An 18,843-nucleotide genomic window follows, 5' to 3' on the forward strand; every position below is an offset into this window, starting at 1 on the left:
GGTGGGGAAACTGAGGCCCAGAGACCTGAAGACTACTTCCCAAGAATGGTTGGCATAGGCTCCCGGTCCTCTGTGAGAGGCCGCACTGGTCTAGAGACCCTGCCTCTCCTGGTTCGAATCCTGAATTGCCTCTGCAGTCTCCCTGTGGTCTACTCCATCCAGGAAGCTTTCCAATCCCCACGACTACATCTTTTTGCTTTTTATCTCCACCGTAAGTTACTGCTACAGCCATGGTCTAGGGCACGTGGCTGGGATTTGCTCAGACTTCTGTCCTCCCCAGTTTGGTATTTATGTCATGGATCTCTTTTGATGCAAGCTGCAGGTCAGGGGGGCAGGGGCAGGGGCAGGGACATGGGTTATCCCCTTGAAAAGGGCAAGAATTGCATCCGAGGTTTCCTTACTTCATGGCTGCCACCGAGCCCTTTGTCAGATCACCCTGCCCACCATTCTTGAGTGGCTGGCTCACTTGCTCTCTTGTTCTCTGTGCCCCTGAGAGTCGTCCTGCTGCCATGCTTTACCTTGCTCTGTGCCCATTTCTTCATTTGATTCACTTTCTGCAAGTCTTCCTGCAAGTTGGGGCTGAAAGTCAAGACCGTGTACTGGTGTGGGCCTAGGGCTGTTGTCACTCAGAGAAAAGCTTCCAAAGAGGCAGAGGAGACAGTGCGTGTACATTACCAATGACCCCTTGGGATCTGGAGGCCTCCAGCCAGCCTCAGGTACCCCGCGGCCCCATTGTGCTGAGCCTACCCCACTCTGTATCTCCCCGTACAGATCCGTGGCCAGCTGCAGTCCCATGGAGTGCAAGCACGGGAGGTTCGGCTGATGCGGAACAAATCCTCAGGTGAGCTTTTGTTCCCAGTGCCCTCCCCTTCCAGTGGCCAGCCTCAGCCTCCGAATCTCCCTCTTGCCTCTGCCTTCTCCCCCTCCCTCCACCACCTTCCTGCCACAGCTGGGAACGGGCAGCATGGGGGTGCCCTTTCTTCTCTCCCCCTCCCCACACTCTCCTTACAGCGCCAGCCAAAAGCCTCTTCAGTGGGGCTGTCGGGGCGGGGATGCAGCTCTGAGCTGAGCTGAGCTGAGCTGTGCGCTCCCCGGGGTCAGGGCCAGGGCCAGGGCCAGGCTCCCGGCCCCTCCTCTCTGGGACTTTGAGTATCTGAGATGGTAACCCCTTCCCATACACTCCTTTCCCTCCCCTTTCTTCTCCTTCCTCTGCCCCTCACTCTCCCCCACATTTTTTGGTAACAGCCTCTGACCAGAAAGTAGGTCTGATGTGGTCCCACCTTTGTCCCAAGGGGGGAAGCAGGGGATGGCTCTTATCCAAGGGCACATCCCAAGGAACAGCCAGGACTTCCTGGCCTCGCCTGTTCCCTCCCTCCCTCTCGCAGGCTGCTCGGAGCTTGCCTGAGGTTAGCAGGGTGGTGGTGGGGGGAGTTGTCTCTGCAGGACCTCTGCTCAGGCTCCCCAAGGCAGGCACAGTGGGGCCTCACTCTGCCTGGGCTTCTCTCTCCATCTCTCAGTCTCTCTCCTCCCCATACCTCCATTTCCCTCTCTGTCTCTCTGCCCCCAATTATATTATTCATTCCATCCTCTTATGCATCCTAACGGTTATTCTTTTGAACATTAAGCATGCCCCCCAAGCCCTCCTCGTGTATCTACCTCTAAGGACATGCTCTCCTGAGGCCTCAACCCTGAATCCCTTTCCCAAGCCTGGAGTCTCTCTTGGTTGCATGTAGGTCTTGCTCTGCATCACTCCATCTATACCACACACGGACAGCTTCTGGGTCTCTCTCTCCCCAAGGAGCTGTTCCAGGTGCGGCCCTCTCCATGGCCCTGGGCACTTCTCCCAGGCACCCACTGAGTCTTACCTCTAAGGTCCTCCTGGCCAATCCTGGCCTCCATTCTCCTTTTGTCCAGGGGAACCTGGACTGTTGGTGGCTGTAGTCTCCACACTGTGGCCCTGAGGTGGCTGCCTAGCAAGGCCTGCCTCCCCTGCACTGCAGTGAGGCTGAGATGAGGTCGTGTCCCTAAACCACCCCTGGTTCCCGATGGTATGAGAGCCTTCCTAGCCTCGCAGAGCAGCCTGGTCCGGCTTCTCTTTGTTCCTGCGATTCAACACCTGTTACAGGACCCCTCCTGGGCACCCCTGGCCTCGTGCCGGGCCCGTCCTGGACTTATGTACTGTGGCTCTTGTGGAGCCAGCAGCCTGCCCACTGCCCCCTCCCTCCTTCTCTGGAGGCAGATCTCTCCTTGTATTCTTTCCCTTCCAGCTGCTTCTCTCCGTCTCTGTCACCCCAGGCTGGCTGGGCAGGTCTATCTGAGCCCCATCTCTCTCTTTTCCCAGTTGGTGTGTGTGTGTCTCCCCCTACCGACCTCTGGCCTCTGTTTTTTCCCTTCCCCTTCCCTGCCCCACCTGGCCATCTACCTTGCCTTGCCTCCCACACTCCCTAGTCTTTCTCTCTCTGATTGCCTCTTTTTCTTTCTTCCTTTCTCCTCTTCCCCTTTCCCTCTCTTCCCCCATCCTCTCCCCTCGGGTCCCGCCCCCGGGAACGCCGTGTGTCCAAAGCTGTTGACTAACCCACTGCGTCTGTATCTGAATGCTGTCTCCAGGTCAGAGCCGGGGCTTCGCCTTCGTCGAGTTTAGTCACTTGCAGGACGCTACACGATGGATGGAAGCCAATCAGGTTGCTTTGCCGCACTTGAACCCCCTCCCAAACAAATACTACTTTGTAATCGAGCGCTCCCCATCGCCTGATTCTTACGGACACAGTTCCCTGCCCTGTGGCCCTGTGTCCCATCCCCCCTGCCCCCTCTCTCCCCTTCCTGACCCTCACTATCTCCTCTTCCCATCTCTCGCTACCCCACTGGGCTTCCCATCCAGAGCCCACACTCACCACTGGCCCCTTCCTATGGCCAGGCACTAGCGCTGCCCCTTCACCTCTCCCAGCTGAGCATTCAGAGAAAGAGCTGCCAGGGTGGGTTCTTTCACCGTGCTTCCCACTCCCCGGGGGGGCCACCCTACTCTGGGGTTAGTTAGAGCCAGGACTTCATTCCACCCTCAGGACCACTGGAAGTCCTGCCAGTGAGGAGCTTAGCTGTTGGCACAGTCACTGGCAAGACTGATTTTATCAGCCCTCTCCCTGCATGTGAATTTGGCCCTTTGATTTTCATGCAAGGGGACAGCACTGCTTGTTGATCTCAAGTTCCTGTTGTGGATGATAGTTTTATCGACACCCTGGCCTCACTTCGCTGCCCTCCCCTTCCCATCACATCTCCACACCCACAAGAGGTACCACCTCAGGCAGCTCCATCGTCTCAGCAAGGACCCATGCAGTCAGCCCCAGGGGGAGCTTCTCCTCTAGCCTGGCACAGGATCCCAACCCAGCAGCTTTGGGACCTCCGAGACCCAAAGATCTGCCTGGTCACCCACCCCTGCCCAGATCCCTGGTGCAGGGAACTGGAGAGAAATTTCAGGGGAGGAAGGGGCAGAGGTGGTGGAACGGGGAATCCCAGCAGAGGCAGCCCTGGGGCTGTCTCCACGGGATTGGTAGGCTAGTGCCATGGGCCCAGGACCCGCTATCCATGGGAAGACAGCCTCACGGCAAGAACTTCCATCTGTTCGATATGGCTCTTTCTTTTTCCCCTTCTCCAGCACTAGCGCGCCTGCGCTCTCTTTCTCTTTCTCTGCCCTCTCCCTTCCCCTCCCTGTCTCCCCTCACCCCCCAAGTGTAGCCTGTGTAGTCCTGGCCCTGGGTGTGGCCTGGCAGAGTCAGGGCCAAGTGGGGGGTTCTCCCCACTGTCCGGCAAGCATCGGTCAGCCGAACACTGTGCGCCTGGTGGTGTGTGTTCACATGTGTGCGTGCGTGTGCCTGGCAGAGCAGCAAACAGCTGCGCCCAAGAGCTGTGGCGCTTTCCCTCCCTACCTCCCTTCTTCCCTCCATCCGCTCTCCGACCTCCCTCCATTCCCTGTCCCTCATCCATCCAGCTGAAGGGCTCGCTCACTCTCTTCTCCTGTGCTGAAACGGTGCGTGGGGCACTGCTGCCTGCGCCTCACTGTGCTCTGCTTTTTCCCGCAGCACTCCCTCAGCATCCTGGGCCAGAAGGTGTCCATGCACTACAGCGACCCCAAACCCAAGATCAATGAGGACTGGCTGTGCAATAAGGTACAGGGGCGGTGGGCAGTAGTGGTCACGGACAGAGACAGCAACAGCAGTGGCGGCGATCCCTCCCTTCCTCTTCCCCTCTTTCTCTCTCCCTTTATCTCTCTCCCTTTCCCTCCCTCCCTTCCTCCCTCCCTCCATGTCTCTCTCTCTCTCTCTCCCCGCCCCCCTCTCATTATCTATCCCTTGCTCGCTCAGCTTGGCTCAGCTTGAGTTGTCACCATTCCTAGCCAGCCATACATAAATGTGTAGTGAGCGTTCAGTTGGTGCAGGCTCTGTCCTCCTAAAATGCAGTCTTGCCTGGAGTTCCAGTAGACTTTAAGGAAATATATTCGTGGATGATGAATTAGTGACAGCATAGGCTTGAAATGGTGGTGTGGAGAACATGGGCTTCAGAGCCAGACTGGCTGAGTCTATCCCAGATCGGCCTTGATTTTGGCCAAAGTGCTTAGCCTGTCTTTGCCTCACTTTCCCTATCTCTAAAATGTGAATAATAATGACACCTCTCCCAAAAGGTGGTTGGGTAGGCCGGCGTGGTGGCTCATGCCTGTAATTCCAGCACTTTGGGAGGCTAACGCGGGCAGATCACAAGGTCAGGAGTTCGAGACTGGCCTGGCCAATATGGTGAAACCCCATCTCTACTAAAAAAAAAAAAAAAAAAAAAAAATCAGCCGGGTGTGGTGGCAGGTGCTTGTAGTTCCAGCTACTGAGGAGGCTTGAGGCAGGAGAATCCCTTGAACCCAGGAGGCAGAGGTTGCAGTGATCTGAGATCACACCACTGCACTCCAGTCCGGGTGACAGAGCGAGACTCCAACACACACACACACAAGGTGGTTGGGTGGATTCAGTTCAGCTGTGTTAATGAGAGGGTAACACTCAGAACAGCACCTGGCCTGCAGTTAACATGGCCTAAGTGTTAACTGTAATCACGAAAGAAAAGCACAGAATGTTCTGAGAGCCCTTGTCAGGTAGCTGAAGCCTGAAGGCCACTCTGACCAGGCCACGTCAAACCTGAAACCGGGGGCTACGGTTTTATAGTCACCTCTACCTTCCCTGAGGGGAAGCTGAGGCTCAGAGAGGTGGAACCGTGGGTGAGCCTTTAGCTGTGCCCTGTGCCTTGCTCCTGATCCACAGGGACTTGGGTGCTGCAGTAGTTTCAGGTCTGCCCTGGGGCCAGTTTTGTGATTCCACAGTTTGTAGGGCCCCAACCCTCTCCCCAAGAAGTACTCTGCCTAGTCAGGGAGAGTGGCATCTGTTTTAAAAAAAAAAAAAAAAAAAAAAGCCCTGTGAGAGTATTGGTGCTCAACATTTCTGGAGTGAGAAAGACAAAGGTGACAGTGGAACTCCTTCCTGTATTTCCAGATATCCTTGAAACCAGGGAATTCTTTTTTTTTTTTTTTTTTTGAGACAAGATCTCTGTTGCCCAGGCTGGAGTGCAGCGATCTGGGCTCATTGCAACCTCCGTCCCCAGGGCTCAAGCCATTAGCCTCCTAAGTAGAGTAGCTGGGACCACAGGTGCATGCCACCATGCCCACTAATTTTTTTTTTTTTTTTTTAGTAGAGACAGGGTTTCACCATGTTTCCCAGGCTGGTCTTGAAGTCCTGAGCTCAAGCAATCCTCCCACCTTGGCCTCCCAAAGCACTGGGATTACAGCCATGAGCCACCACACCCAGCCCAAAACCAGGGAATTCTCTTGAACTCCTTCCCCTCCCCTGCATCCTGTTGGCCACCAGGTCCTGTCAGTTCCATCACAGAAACGCCATCTTCCCTCCCTCGCCATCCCTCCCCACTGTTCATGCCAGTTGTCACACTCTCACCCACTCGTTGTGGAGCCCATTCGGGTATGCCAGCCTCTTGTCCTCTTTCTCCCACTCCCACACCTGGAACATTCCTCAAAACCACCTCTGACCCCCCACGGCCCTCCTCCTCTGCTTAACCATCCCCACCTCAGCTTAAGCATAAGATCCTCCATTGCCTAACTGGCTTCCTTCCCCGGTCTCTGCTTTTGCTTCTCCCCTTACTCTCCCACACCAGTTTTGGAAAGTCCATTGTTCCGTCTGATAACAATCCCTCCCCAGTAAGGCTAAACAAAATGAAACTTCTGGGCATCCCACGTCAAACCTCCCTGCTTCTGTGCAGGGTCCGTCCCTGCTAAGTAAAAGGCACCCCACCCCCAGCCCATTTACCTCCCCCAGCTCCTGCTGGGTGGTCCGCACAGACCAACCTGCCCCTCTTCATGCTGCATCTGACCTCCTGCTGTTAGGCCATGAGGGCAGAGACCATGTTCTGGCCACGAGCAGCAGGGTCTGGCCCAGGAGTAGTGCTAAGTACCTGAGTCTGGAACAGAGGTGGAGTGTGGTAGAAGCAGGGTCTTCAGATGCTGGAACATTCAAGGAAAATTTGTCAAGTGCAGCAGGATCCAACCTAGTCCTACAGCTAAGAGGAGGGGTGCTGGTCTGGCCAGAGGCTACTGACTTCTAGGGCTGAAACACTGAAGGTTTCTGATTAGAGCAGCAAGTTTCAGGAAGAGGAACCTACTAAAGGAATTGGATAAGGGGGCGGGGAACAATCCTGGGAGTTGGTGACCTTAAGAAGGCAAAGGAAGGAGAGGAGGCACTCATTGTAACAAGTGGGGGAGTTACTCATTCCTGAGCTGAGCGGGTTGGCATGGAGGACAGATAGAGAGTCTGGAAAGGGAAGATGCACAGTACTGAGAACCACATCAGAATGTTCAGAAGGCACTTGTCACCCCTTGCCTGGGGACCTTTCTTCGTGGGGCACTGCGGGGTCCCTGGGAAATCTCTGTTTGGAGGGTGCAACAGAAATCCCTGCTGCCTCTTATGGCCTGGCCTGTGCCTCACAGTGTGGCGTCCAGAACTTCAAACGCCGAGAGAAGTGCTTCAAATGTGGCGTGCCCAAGTCAGGTGAGGGCCACCTACCTCCCCCAACCCCCAGGACGGGGGCGTTGGAGGGGAAGGGAAGAGTGAGGGGCCTGGCTCAGGGCTTGGTATGGGGAGGAGGGTGACCAGTCGTGGAGCCTCCCCGCTATCGCAAGCCTGTCTCCCACTACCCCGACAGAAGCAGAGCAGAAGCTGCCCCTCGGCACGAGGTTGGATCAGCAGACACTGCCGCTGGGTGGCCGGGAGCTGAGTCAGGGCCTGCTTCCCCTGCCGCAGCCCTACCAGGCCCAGGGAGTCCTGGCCTCCCAATCCCTGTCACAGGGCTCAGAGCCAAGCTCAGAGAACGCCAACGACAGTGAGTCAGTTGTTCCCTCCTTCTTCCCCTGTGCCCTAGGGTGTCTGGGCTGGGCTCACCAAGACCAGAGGAACGGCAGTGAGCAGGACCTCGTCCTCATGGAGTCTCCACCTGGTGGGGGGATAAACGTGACGTAGGGAGAGCAGGGGGAGTGGCAACACCCCATCTGACTTTGGGGGTGTGTCAGGAAGGTTCTCAGCAGACGCACGGCCAGGCTGGCACCTGGGCCACCAAGCAGAGAAGAAGCAGTGAGGGGAGTGGCAGGTGCAGAGGCACAGGGGCAGAGGAGAGGTTGCAGTGGGGCATTGAAGGGTGGGGCTGGCGAGAGTGCTGGGGCAGCCTCTAACACTGGGCCGCTTCCCACAGCCATCATTTTGCGCAACCTGAACCCACACAGCACCATGGATTCCATCCTCGGGGCCCTGGCACCCTATGCGGTGCTGTCCTCCTCCAATGTGCGCGTCATCAAGGACAAGCAGACCCAACTGAACCGTGGCTTCGCCTTCATCCAGCTCTCCACCATCGTGGTGAGGGCGGCACAGTTGGGGGCCGGGCAGCCAGGGTCCCGGCCCCCAGGGTGGGGAGGAGGGTCCCTTCCCCCAGCCTCCTACCGCGGCCCCCAGCCTGGAAACTGGGCAATGGAGCCGGGGGCCTCCCCGGGCCTGACCCTTAGGTCCCTGCCTCCCCTCCTCCCACAGGAGGCAGCCCAGCTGCTGCAGATCCTGCAGGCCCTGCACCCACCACTCACCATCGACGGCAAGACCATCAATGTTGAGTTTGCCAAGGGTTCTAAGAGGTTAGGGCCCCACCGTGTCCCTTCCCACCCTTCTCCTCCCGACCCCCCACCTCCCCCCACCGCATGGGGCCTCCCATCTCACTCCCAGTCTCTAACATCCTCCTCAGGGACATGGCCTCCAATGAAGGCAGTCGCATCAGTGCTGCCTCTGTGGCCAGCACTGCCATTGCTGCGGCCCAGTGGGCCATCTCACAGGTACTCAGACCCCTTGTGCTTCCCAGCATCCTGAGACCGCGGCTTTCTCAACCCTCCTGCACCCTCTATGAAGCAGAAAGGCTGGCTTGCTATCTGTGGATGCAAAACCCTCTCCAGTAGCCAGCATGGCCATTCTACCTTGCTCCTGGCTCTCTAGACTCCCTGGGACATTCCCCTTCATCAGCACTGCAGCTTGCTTCCCAGTTGCCTCCCACACGCTCATGTGCGACACCATTGTGCCTGGCATTCTGTTCTGTTTGGTGGGGTTTTTATTGTCCTGAATTGATACAATATATTATATATATCCTTATATGTAATGTGTGTATGTATATATCTGATACACATATATGTTCCTGAATTTAAATGATGCATAAGTGGTTGAGAGAAAATTGGGAGAAGAGAATAAAAAAGTGAGAAGATGGTGTCTTCCTTGGCCTGACACCCAACACATACACACCACACACAGCAGAATCGGCCCTGGGACATTTTGGCATTCGTCTGTTTTTCTGTTTTGTTTGCCCCTGGCCTATTTGTTCTCTTGTGGCCACGCAATCCTCGCTTTTCACTTGTTTTAAGGCTGCATGTTTTCTGTCAGGTAGGAAGACTAGTCCCATGTGTGGGACACATGCTTGTAGCAGGTTCCTCACCCTCCATACCCATACCCTCCTGTTCTAATGAACCCGTACCACCTGCCCTTCAGGCCTCCCAAGGTGGGGAGGGTGCCTGGGCCACCTCTGAGGAGCCGCCGGTCGACTACAGCTACTACCAACAGGACGAGGGTTATGGCAACAGCCAGGGCACAGAGTCTTCCCTCTATGCCCATGGCTACCTTAAGGGCACCAAGGGCCCTGGCATCACTGGAACCAAAGGGGACCCCACTGGAGCAGGTGAGCCCCAGCATCTCTCTCTGCAGCTCTGGTGGGGGCCAGCAGGCATAGAGTCCCAGGCCCCGCCATTCACAGGCATTCTCCCTGCCCTGTCCCTCCTTACAGGTCCCGAGGCCTCCCTAGAGCCTGGGGCTGACTCCCTGTCACTGCAAGCTTTCTCTCGAGCCCAGCCTGGTGCTGCCCCTGGCATCTACCAACAATCAGCCGAGGCAAGCAGCAGCCAGGGCACTGCTGCCAACAGCCAGGTGAGTGAGCCCTGTGGGTATGTATCCTGGGGAGGCAGGCAGGCGGCAGGAGTGGCATGGGCAGACACTGAGCCCCGTTCTCGTGTCTGGCCCCATGACTAGTCGTATACCATCATGTCACCCGCCGTGCTCAAATCTGAGCTCCAGAGCCCCACCCATCCCAGCTCTGCTCTCCCACCGGCCACCAGCCCCACTGCCCAGGAATCCTACAGCCAGTACCGTGAGTAGCCACAGCCTGTGGGTAGGGGTGGGAGTTCTTAATAAAGCAGGGAAGAGTGTGACCCCACTCCCCTGATCCCCTAGCTGTTCCCGATGTCTCCACCTACCAGTACGATGAGACCTCTGGCTACTACTATGACCCCCAGACCGGCCTCTACTATGACCCCAACTCCCAGGTAATAGGGCAGCCCAGGGAGGGATGGGGTCAGGTCAGGTCACGTTGGGGGCAGCTGGCCCTGCAGGTCCACTTCACAAGGTCTTCCCTCACGTCCCCTCTTCCTTCCTCCTCCCTCAGTATTACTATAATGCTCAGAGCCAGCAGTACCTGTACTGGGATGGGGAGAGGCGGACCTATGTTCCCGCCCTGGAGCAGTCGGCCGATGGGCATAAGGAGACAGGGGCACCCTCGAAGGAGGGCAAAGAGAAGAAGGAGAAGCACAAGACCAAGACAGCCCAACAGGTGAACACCAAGGTCCAGCAGTCGCAGGCTGGCTGTGTGGTGTCTTCAGCGACGGCAGTTTGTCAGCTCTGGGCCTCTCTTGCTGAGGGAGATGGTGGGTGGGTGTGGACGTGGGCAGTGACTGCTTAGCATACCGTGCTCCTATTCCAGCTCTGCTCTTTGTTGAATGGACTTGAGCCAGAGCAGTCTCCTCAGTGCGTGGCAGGGTTGCCCAACTCCAGGAGGTGGCTTGTGCCATCTGAGCGAGCCCTGTCATGTTTCTTTCCCATGGTGGGGACCCTAACATGCTACTGGTGGATGTATATATGCGCCAGAGAAATTCTCACAGGCCCATAATGGGGTGGGTAGGAAAAAAGCCCTGCAGTGTTCTGGGGGAGTGGGCAGATGAGGGCACCTCAGTGGCTCTCTGTGGAGAAAGGTGTGACACTCTGAGCATAGCATTTACAAGCAAGCCCTAAGTGTTCCCTCAGCAACCTAGTGAATTCTAAAAATGGTGCTGTGCTGGGGGGAACATGGAAATACAGAATGTGGCACTGTGTCATGCATATAAATTAAAATTAGACACACATAAACATTCCAATGCATTTTTAAATGATAAATGGAAATGCACAACAAATGTGACTGTGTGGGTATGTGTCAGGGGAAGGGGAATGTCTTCATTTGCTGCTCTATAACAATACCACAGACTGTGGGTAATTTATAAGGAAAGATTGATTTGGCTCACAGTTCTGTAGGCAGGGTGAGGGCCTCTTGCTGCGTCACATCATGGCAAAGAGCAAGAGTGCGTGCATGAGACCAAGAGAAAATTAGGCCAGACTCCCCCTTTTTATCAGGAACCCACTCTCAGTGATGGCATTAAATGGAGACTCAAAAGGTGGAGGAGGTGGGAGGGGGTGAAGGATGAGAAATTACTTAACGGGTACAATGTACATTATTCAGCTGATGGATGCTCTGAAAGCCCTGACTTCAACAGTATCCAAGCTGTGCATGTAACAAAAGCCCTTGTTACCCCATAAGTCCAAAGAATTAGAAACAAAACAAAACAGCCGTAATTTCTTCAGGAGGGCAGAGACTTCATCTCTTTTTCTTTTTCTTTTGAGGTGGAATCTCACTCTGTTGCCAGGCTGGAGTGCAGTGGCGTGACTGCAGCTCACTGCAACGCCTGCCTCCTGGGTTCAAGCGATCCTCTTGCCTCAATCTCCCAAGTAGCTGTGGCTACAGGTGTGCACCACTATGCCCAGCTATTTTTTGTATTTTTAGTAGAGACGGGAGTTTCATCATGTTGGCCAGGATGGTCTCGATCTTTTGACCTTGTGATCCACCTGCCTCAGCTCCCAAAGTGCTGGGATTACAGGTGTGAGCTACTGCACCTAGCCAAGCTAATCACCTCTTAAAGGCCTCACCTGTCAACACTGTTGCATTAGGGATTAAATTTCTTTTTTGACATGGAGTTTTGCTGTTGTTGCCCAGGCTGGAGTGCAATGGTGCAATCTCGGTTTACTGTAACCTCTGCCTCCTGGGTTCAAGTGATTCTCCTGCCTCAGCCTCCTGAGTAGCTGGGATTACAGGCATGTGTCACTATGCCCAGCTGATTTTGTATTTTTTTTAAAATTAATTTAATTTTTTTTTTTTTTAAGATGCGGTTTCACCATGATGGCCAGGCTGGTCTTGAACTCTTGACCTCAGGTGATCCATCCACCTTGGCCTCCCAAAGTGCTGGGATTACAGGCGTGAGCCACTGCGCCCGGCTTTTTTTTTTTTTTTTTTACCAGAAATGGGGCTTCACTATGTTAGCCAGGCTGGTCTCAAACTCCTGACCTCCCATGATCCACCCGCCTCGGACTCCCAAAGTGTTGGGATTACAGGCATGAGCCACTGCGTCCCGCTAGGATAAAGGCTCCACCTGTCAACACTGTTGTATTATGGATTAAATTTCGGACACATGAACTTTGAGGGACAAAACTGTAGCAGAGAACACAGCCAGAGAGGGGCTTGACGAGGCACTGGTGACAGAAAATAGGAACTTGCACTACCATGTTCCTCACCTTCTGCTTGTTCTGCCTCAGCTTCCCCTTATCTCCTTCGTAGATGGGCTCGCCACTCTGCCCACACTGCTTCTGCTGCCTCACCATTGCAGACCAGTGAGGGTGGGGGTATGGGGTGTGTTCAGTGATGAGGTCAGGAGTAGCCAGGTGCCGAATGCCTTGCAGGCTGTGGTTTCGAGTTTGGGTTTATTCTTGGTGTGATGGGAGGCCGAGGAAGGGTTTTAAGGACATTGTATTTGGGGGTGGGAGTGGCTTATACTTTGTAAAAGAATGCTCTGCTGGGAGAGGTGGGTAGGAGCCATGGCCCAGAGGCCAGATGAAGCCTTCTGCAGTGGTTCAGACTAGGTATGGTAGCGGCCCAGGTTTGAGACTGCAGGGCAGTGTGTCAGCAGAAGAAGTTAGAAGCCCCAGGGGCATGAGGGTTCTGGGAACCTCACCTCCACCCTCACCGCCAGATTGCCAAGGACATGGAACGGTGGGCACGCAGTCTCAACAAACAAAAAGAAAACTTCAAAAATAGCTTCCAGCCTATCAGCTCCCTGCGAGATGACGAGAGGCGGGAGTCAGCCACTGCAGATGCCGGCTATGCCATCCTTGAGAAGAAGGTATGTTGGAGCCACCCCCCTGCACCCTACCCCACAATCTCATCCTTCCTTTAGGCCCTCTGTGGAGTCCCTGAATTTCTATGTCCCTCCACCCCAGGGAGCACTAGCCGAGAGACAGCATACCAGCATGGATCTCCCGAAATTGGCCAGCGACGACCGCCCAGTGAGTGCCCAGGGCAGACGGGTGGGGGCTCTGATCTGGCCAGGCCTGACTGCCCACTCACCCTCTACAGAGCCCTCCGAGGGGGCTGGTGGCAGCCTACAGTGGGGAGAGTGACAGCGAGGAAGAGCAGGAGCGTGGGGGCCCCGAGCGGGAAGAGAAGCTCACTGACTGGCAGAAGCTGGCCTGTCTGCTTTGCCGACGCCAGTTCCCCAGCAAAGAGGCACTCATCCGGCACCAGCAGCTCTCAGGGCTCCACAAGGTAACTGAGCAGAGGGTTGGCAGGGCACACTGGGGCATGGCCCACTGAGGCTCAGCCTCTTCACTTCTCACTGCCCTCTTTGCAGCAAAACCTTGAGATTCACCGGCGAGCCCACTTGTCAGAAAATGAGCTGGAAGCACTAGAGAAGAATGACATGGAGGTGAGGTGTGACCTGTCCCTGGGTCCCCTCCCCTCTGTCCCTTCCAAGTCCCCATCACCTCAGGCAGCTGGAGTTCAAGTTCTCACGTGCTAACCCCATGAGCCTTCCCCATTCTCCTGCCCTGGCTGCTTGTGCCCATGATGGCCTGACCCTTGGGACCTGAGCCTCGTTAGCCAGATGGCGTGCCCTGTGGGACTCCACCCCCCAAGCCTGTGTTGCCTGAGAAAAGCAACCAGCTCCCCAGCATTCACATGCACGTACAAACCTTCAGCAAATGAAGTACCGGGACCGTGCAGCTGAACGCAGAGAGAAGTATGGCATCCCTGAGCCGCCAGAGCCCAAGAGGAGAAAGTACGGTGGCATATCCACAGCTTCCGTGTGAGTGGCTGGGCCAGGTGAGGGGATCTGGGGTCTGGGGCCTGAGTGCCGACCACTCACGCTGTGCACTGCCCCTGCAGAGACTTCGAGCAGCCTACTCGGGACGGGCTGGGCAGTGACAACATTGGCAGTCGCATGCTCCAGGCCATGGGCTGGAAAGAGGGCAGTGGCCTGGGCCGCAAGAAGCAGGGCATTGTAACGCCCATCGAGGTGAGTCTCAGGCAGTCTCGTCCCACCCCCCGGCGTCCCTCACAGCGTCCCCCGCCAGCCTGACAGAGCCTGCCTCCCTCACACAGGCCCAAACACGGGTGCGGGGCTCTGGCCTGGGTGCCCGGGGCAGCTCCTACGGGGTCACCTCAACCGAGTCCTACAAGGAGACACTGCACAAGACAATGGTGACCCGCTTCAACGAGGCCCAGTGAGCAGCTTCAAGAGCAACTTCTCCACATGTTGGTGTCCATCCTGGGGCAGGGGAGGACGGAGTGTGGGGTGGCTGGGACGGGACCTTGCTCCTGTCTGCCAGCCCGCTCCCCAGCCAGAGAGGGCTTGACCAAATCCAACTGAGGTGGTGACTTTTGTTGAAAAATTGGGCTGGAATCATGTCCTTTTTTGTAATAAAACCTGAAAAGTCTGCACGTTGGCCTCTCCTCTTTCTCGTGCTCTAGCACAGTTTTATAGCCTACACACAGACGCGGGAATCCAAGCAGATGGACAAAGGGCCTCATCAGGCCAAGTTGGATGGCAATGGTGGCATTCACAGTGTCTGGAACATAGTGGCTGCTAGAACATGGGGTTCTGACCTGTATCTCAACTAATAAGATCCTGGTTATGGCCCCTCTCCCTTATCAGGGTCCAGCAGGTCATGCTGTACCAGGAAATTCAGCACTACCAGGCATGAAGTGCCCTTGATCAGAGCTAGGACTACGAACCTCCATCCCCTGTCCTTGCTGCTCCCCAACTGTACTTAGCCTGTAGTCCCAAGGCTAAACTGATTTTGCCATCCCTAGATCTGGGGACAATGCCCTTAGGCATCTCCAAGTAGAAGACAACAAGTTCTCTGGCACCAGTTGGCCCAGAGCCCTCAACATGCTGATGACCTCAGAAGGGTGGAGATAGAGACAGCTTGGCCTGCAAATACAAGGTCAGGTCCCAGGGATGCCCCGTGAGAACCATTCAGGCCTACCCTCTCCATTGTTTTTGTTTTGTTTTGTTTTGTTTTTTTTGAGATGGAGTTTCGCTCTTGTTACCCAGGCTGGAGTGCAATGGCACGATCTCGGCTCACCGCAACCTCCGCCTCCTGGGTTCAGGCAATTCTCCTGCCTCAGCCTCCTGAGTAGCTGGGATTACAGGCACACGCCACCATGCCCAGCTGATTTTTTGTATTTTTAGTAGAGACGGAGTTTCACCATGTTGATCAGGATGGTCTCGATCTCTTGACCTCGTGATCCACCCGCCTCAGCCTCCCAAAGTGCTGGGATTACAGGCATGAGCCGCTGCGCCCGGCCTACCCTCTCCATTGTTACTACAGCACCCCACCCGTCTAGTCACTGTAACCCGTGACTCCCAAGTATGTGCGTGTGCTCTCAGCAGAGGTTCTGGGTACAGTGGACCATGAAGCTGGGGCTGCCCTTTTCCAGGCCTCAGAGGGCCACAGCGTGAAAGGGGATGGTACTAGAAGAGCAGTTGGTACAAAGCCCCTCCCCCATTTATTAATGTACATTGCGACATCATCCTGTACCAGTCATGGGAGGTGGGATGGTGCTGATCTGGGGTGGCAGGTATTGCCCAGTGAAGGAAGGGGATGGGAGAAAAAAGGGGTGAAGGAACAGGAATAAAGGCCTGGGCCTGAGCACAGTGAGTCACACCTGTAATCCCAGCACTTTGGGATGCCGAGGCAGGTGGATTTGAGCTCAAGAGTTCAAGACCCGCCTGGGCAACATAGCCAGACCCTGTCTTTACAAAGTAAAAAAAAAAATACGGCAGGCACAATGATTCACACCTGTAATCCAGCACTCTGGGAGGCCAAGGCAGATGGATCACTTGAGCTCAGGAGTTTGGGACCAGCCTGGGCAACATGGTGAAACTCCACCTCTACAGAAAAATAACAAAAAGTAGCCGGTGTAGTGGCGCACACCTGTAATCCCAGCTACTCCAGAAACTGAAGTGGGAGGATTGCTTGAGCCCAGGAGGTGAAAGTTGAAGCAAGCTAAGATCACACCATTGCACCCCAGCCTGTGTGATATGAAACCCTGTCTTGAAAAAAAGAGGCGCCCTAGTCTCAGGATGGGTATGTCTTTTAGCAGAGACACCTCCACATTCCCTTTCCTCTTCCTGCCCCAGAGCACTGCTCCCAAAATCCCACAAGGAACCCTCATACTTCAACTGGCAGGAGTGCAGAATGCCCCAGCCACTTTGGAAAACTGGCTGCTTTCTATAAAGTTAAAATATGCTTACCCTATGGCCCAGCAATTCTTCTCTTATATAGCCCCAAATACATGAAAACACATCAACGAAAGACTTGCATTTGTATATTTGTAGCAGCTATATTCCAAATAGACAAAAACTGGGAAGAACTCAAATGTCCAACTAGAGGAGAACATGGTGAAACCCCGTCTCTACTAAAAATACAAAAAATTAGCTGGGTGTGGTGGTGGGCGCCTGTAATCCCAGATAATCAGGACGCTGAGGCAGGAGAATTGTTTGAACCCGGGAGGTGGAGGTTGGAGTGAGCTGAGATGGCACCATTGCACTCCAGCCTGGGCAACAAGAGTGAGACTCTGTCTCAAAAAAAAGGCTAGTGTTACCTTGATCCCTGAAACAGATGAGATAAAACCAGAAGAGAAAAAATTTCAAGCCCATTTCACTTATATCTGTAGATGTAAAAATCCTTAATGAAATGTTAGCTAATGATGAAGTTAGAAAATCTGTGGATGATAAAACTAATGGATTAAACTTTGATGAGGGACAAAATATTTACATAGACCCAAAGTACTTCCCCATTAAATACTTATTAATTCCAAAGGGAAAAATAGTAACCTGACAGGAGAGAAAGCTGGCAGACACCATCTTAATGATGGGATCAAAGTGAAAAATCATGTGCCACCTGGTAGGATGAAATAAGGCAGGACCACCACCACCTGGTCTCTACAAAAAAAATCGAAGAATTAGTTGGGCATGGTGGGGTGCATCTGTGGTCCCAGCTACTCAGGAGGCTGAGGCAGAAGGATTGCTTGATCCCAGGAGGTCAAGGCTACAGTGATCTGTGTTTGTGCCACTACACTCCAGCCTGGGCAACAGAGCAAGACCCCTCTCTCAAAAAAACAAACAAAAAAGTAAAGTTCCTAAAATTCCATAAAGGCCAGGCCAGGTGGCTCTTGCCTGTAATCCCAGCACTTTGGAAGGCCAAGGCAAGAGGATAGCTTGAACCCAGGAGTTTGAGACCAGCCTGGACAACATGGCAAGACCCCATCTGTACAAAAATAAACATAAAAAATTAGCTGGGTGTGGAGGCACACGCCTGTGGTCCCAGCTATTCAGGAGGCTAAGGTGGGAGGATCACCTGAGCCTAGGAGGTTGAGGCTGCAGTGAGGCATGTTCACAACACTGCACTCCAGGCTGGGCATCAGAGTAAGACCCTGTATCAAAATAAAATAAAACTCCATTAAAAAGCTGGCCGGAGCTTTGCGCAGTGGCAGTATCGTAGCCAATGAGGTTTATCCAAGGCGCGATTATTGCTAATTGAAAACTTTTCCCAATACCCCACCATGACGACTTGAAATACAGTCAGCATTGGCAATTTTTGGCAGTCTCTACAGAGACTGAATTGGAAAAAAAAAAAAAAAAAAAAAAAAAAAAAAAAAAAAAAAAAAAAAAAAGCTGGCTGGGCACTGTGGCTCACGCCTGTAATCCCAGCACTTTGGGAGGCCAAGGCGGGTGAACTGCCTGAGGTCATGAGTTCGAGACCAGTCTGGCCAATATGGTGAGCCCCATCTCTACTAAAAATACAAAAACAACAAATATTATCTAGGCATGGTGGTGTGCACCTTTAATCCCAGCTACTCAGAAGGCTGAGACAGGGGAATTGCTTGAACCAGGGAGGTGGAGGTTGCAGTAAGCCGAGATTGCAACATTGTACTCCAGCCTCGGTGACAGAGCAATACTCTATCTCAAATAAATAAATAAATAAATAAAAGTCATATCCTGCCGGGCACGGTGGCTCACGCCTGTAATCCCAACACTTTGGGAGGCTGAGGCAGGTGGATCACTTGAGGTCAGGAGTTCGAGACCAGCCTGGCCAACATGGTGAAACCCTGTCTCTACTAAAAATATAAAAATTAGCTGGGCATGGTGCCTGTAATCCTAGCTACTCGGGAGCGTGAGGCAGGAGAATCGCTTGAACCTGGGAGGCAGAGGTTGCAGTAAGCTGAGATCGTGCCTGGGTGACAGAGTAAGACTCCGTCTCAAAGAAAACAAAACAAAACCAAAAAAACCCATACCTTCGGTGAAGCCGAGAAGGAAGGGCCACTCTCATACATCGCTGGAGGCAATGCCAAATAGTATAACTCTCTCTTCCACCCTCCCTCTCCCTCTCCTTTGTCTATTCCTGACTCCACAGGGCTCACTGTGGGAACACAAATGCACCCCACTACACCCAGCTAATTCTTTGATTTCTTGTAGAGACCAGGTGGTGGGGGGAGGGGTGTCTCACTCTGTTGCCCAGGCTGGTTTTGAACTCCTGTGCTCTAGCAATCATCCCACCTCGGCCTGCCAAAGTGATGGGATTTATAGGCGTGAGCCACCGCACGCAGCCAAGACTCCATTTATTAAAAGGCTAAAGAATTTTGCTGGGCGAGGTGGCTCATGGCTGTAATCCCAGCACTTTGGGAGGCCAAGTGGGCAGTATTCGTCTGAGCTCAGAAGTTCATGGCAAAAACCCGTCTCTACTATGATAACATTTGTAAACATAGAAAAGGTAACAGTAAAAATTTGTTACAGGACCATTGACCGAAACGTTATCC

General features: G+C 54.1%; 1 protein-coding gene and 1 non-coding gene across 9 annotated transcripts in view; both read left to right on the plus strand.

Moving 5' to 3' along the window:
• Positions 1-14,460, plus strand: part of RBM10 (RNA binding motif protein 10) — a 39,825-nt gene extending 25,365 nt beyond the window's left edge. For 4 of the 8 annotated variants that reach the window (XM_003939496.4, XM_003939494.3, XM_039475338.2 and 1 more), the window contains 20 exons: positions 772-841; positions 2,608-2,681; positions 4,074-4,160; positions 7,022-7,082; positions 7,237-7,413; positions 7,780-7,940; positions 8,112-8,209; positions 8,317-8,404; positions 9,105-9,291; positions 9,397-9,536; positions 9,639-9,756; positions 9,840-9,931; positions 10,051-10,215; positions 12,716-12,865; positions 12,963-13,028; positions 13,099-13,287; positions 13,373-13,447; positions 13,719-13,825; positions 13,906-14,035; positions 14,122-14,460. In XM_003939496.4, the coding sequence (XP_003939545.1) occupies positions 772-841; positions 2,608-2,681; positions 4,074-4,160; positions 7,022-7,082; positions 7,237-7,413; positions 7,780-7,940; positions 8,112-8,209; positions 8,317-8,404; positions 9,105-9,291; positions 9,397-9,536; positions 9,639-9,756; positions 9,840-9,931; positions 10,051-10,215; positions 12,716-12,865; positions 12,963-13,028; positions 13,099-13,287; positions 13,373-13,447; positions 13,719-13,825; positions 13,906-14,035; positions 14,122-14,247 (2,361 nt within the window). In that variant the 3' untranslated portion in view covers positions 14,248-14,460. The remainder of the gene's footprint in view (positions 1-771; positions 842-2,607; positions 2,682-4,073; positions 4,161-7,021; positions 7,083-7,236; positions 7,414-7,779; positions 7,941-8,111; positions 8,210-8,316; positions 8,405-9,104; positions 9,292-9,396; positions 9,537-9,638; positions 9,757-9,839; positions 9,932-10,050; positions 10,216-12,715; positions 12,866-12,962; positions 13,029-13,098; positions 13,288-13,372; positions 13,448-13,718; positions 13,826-13,905; positions 14,036-14,121) is intronic. The other 4 variants (XM_010350161.3, XM_010350162.3, XM_039475339.2 and 1 more) reach the window with 1 other exon arrangement.
• Positions 14,461-17,502: 3,042 nt separating this feature from the next.
• On the plus strand, positions 17,503-17,643 carry LOC120366738 (U4 spliceosomal RNA). The gene has a single exon (XR_005581301.1). It is a non-coding gene; the product is annotated as a U4 spliceosomal RNA (small nuclear RNA).
• The last annotated feature ends 1,200 nt before the right edge of the window (positions 17,644-18,843 follow it).

Source organism: Saimiri boliviensis, chromosome X, assembly GCF_048565385.1.
Source record: "Saimiri boliviensis isolate mSaiBol1 chromosome X, mSaiBol1.pri, whole genome shotgun sequence".
Lineage (NCBI taxonomy): Eukaryota > Metazoa > Chordata > Mammalia > Primates > Cebidae > Saimiri > Saimiri boliviensis.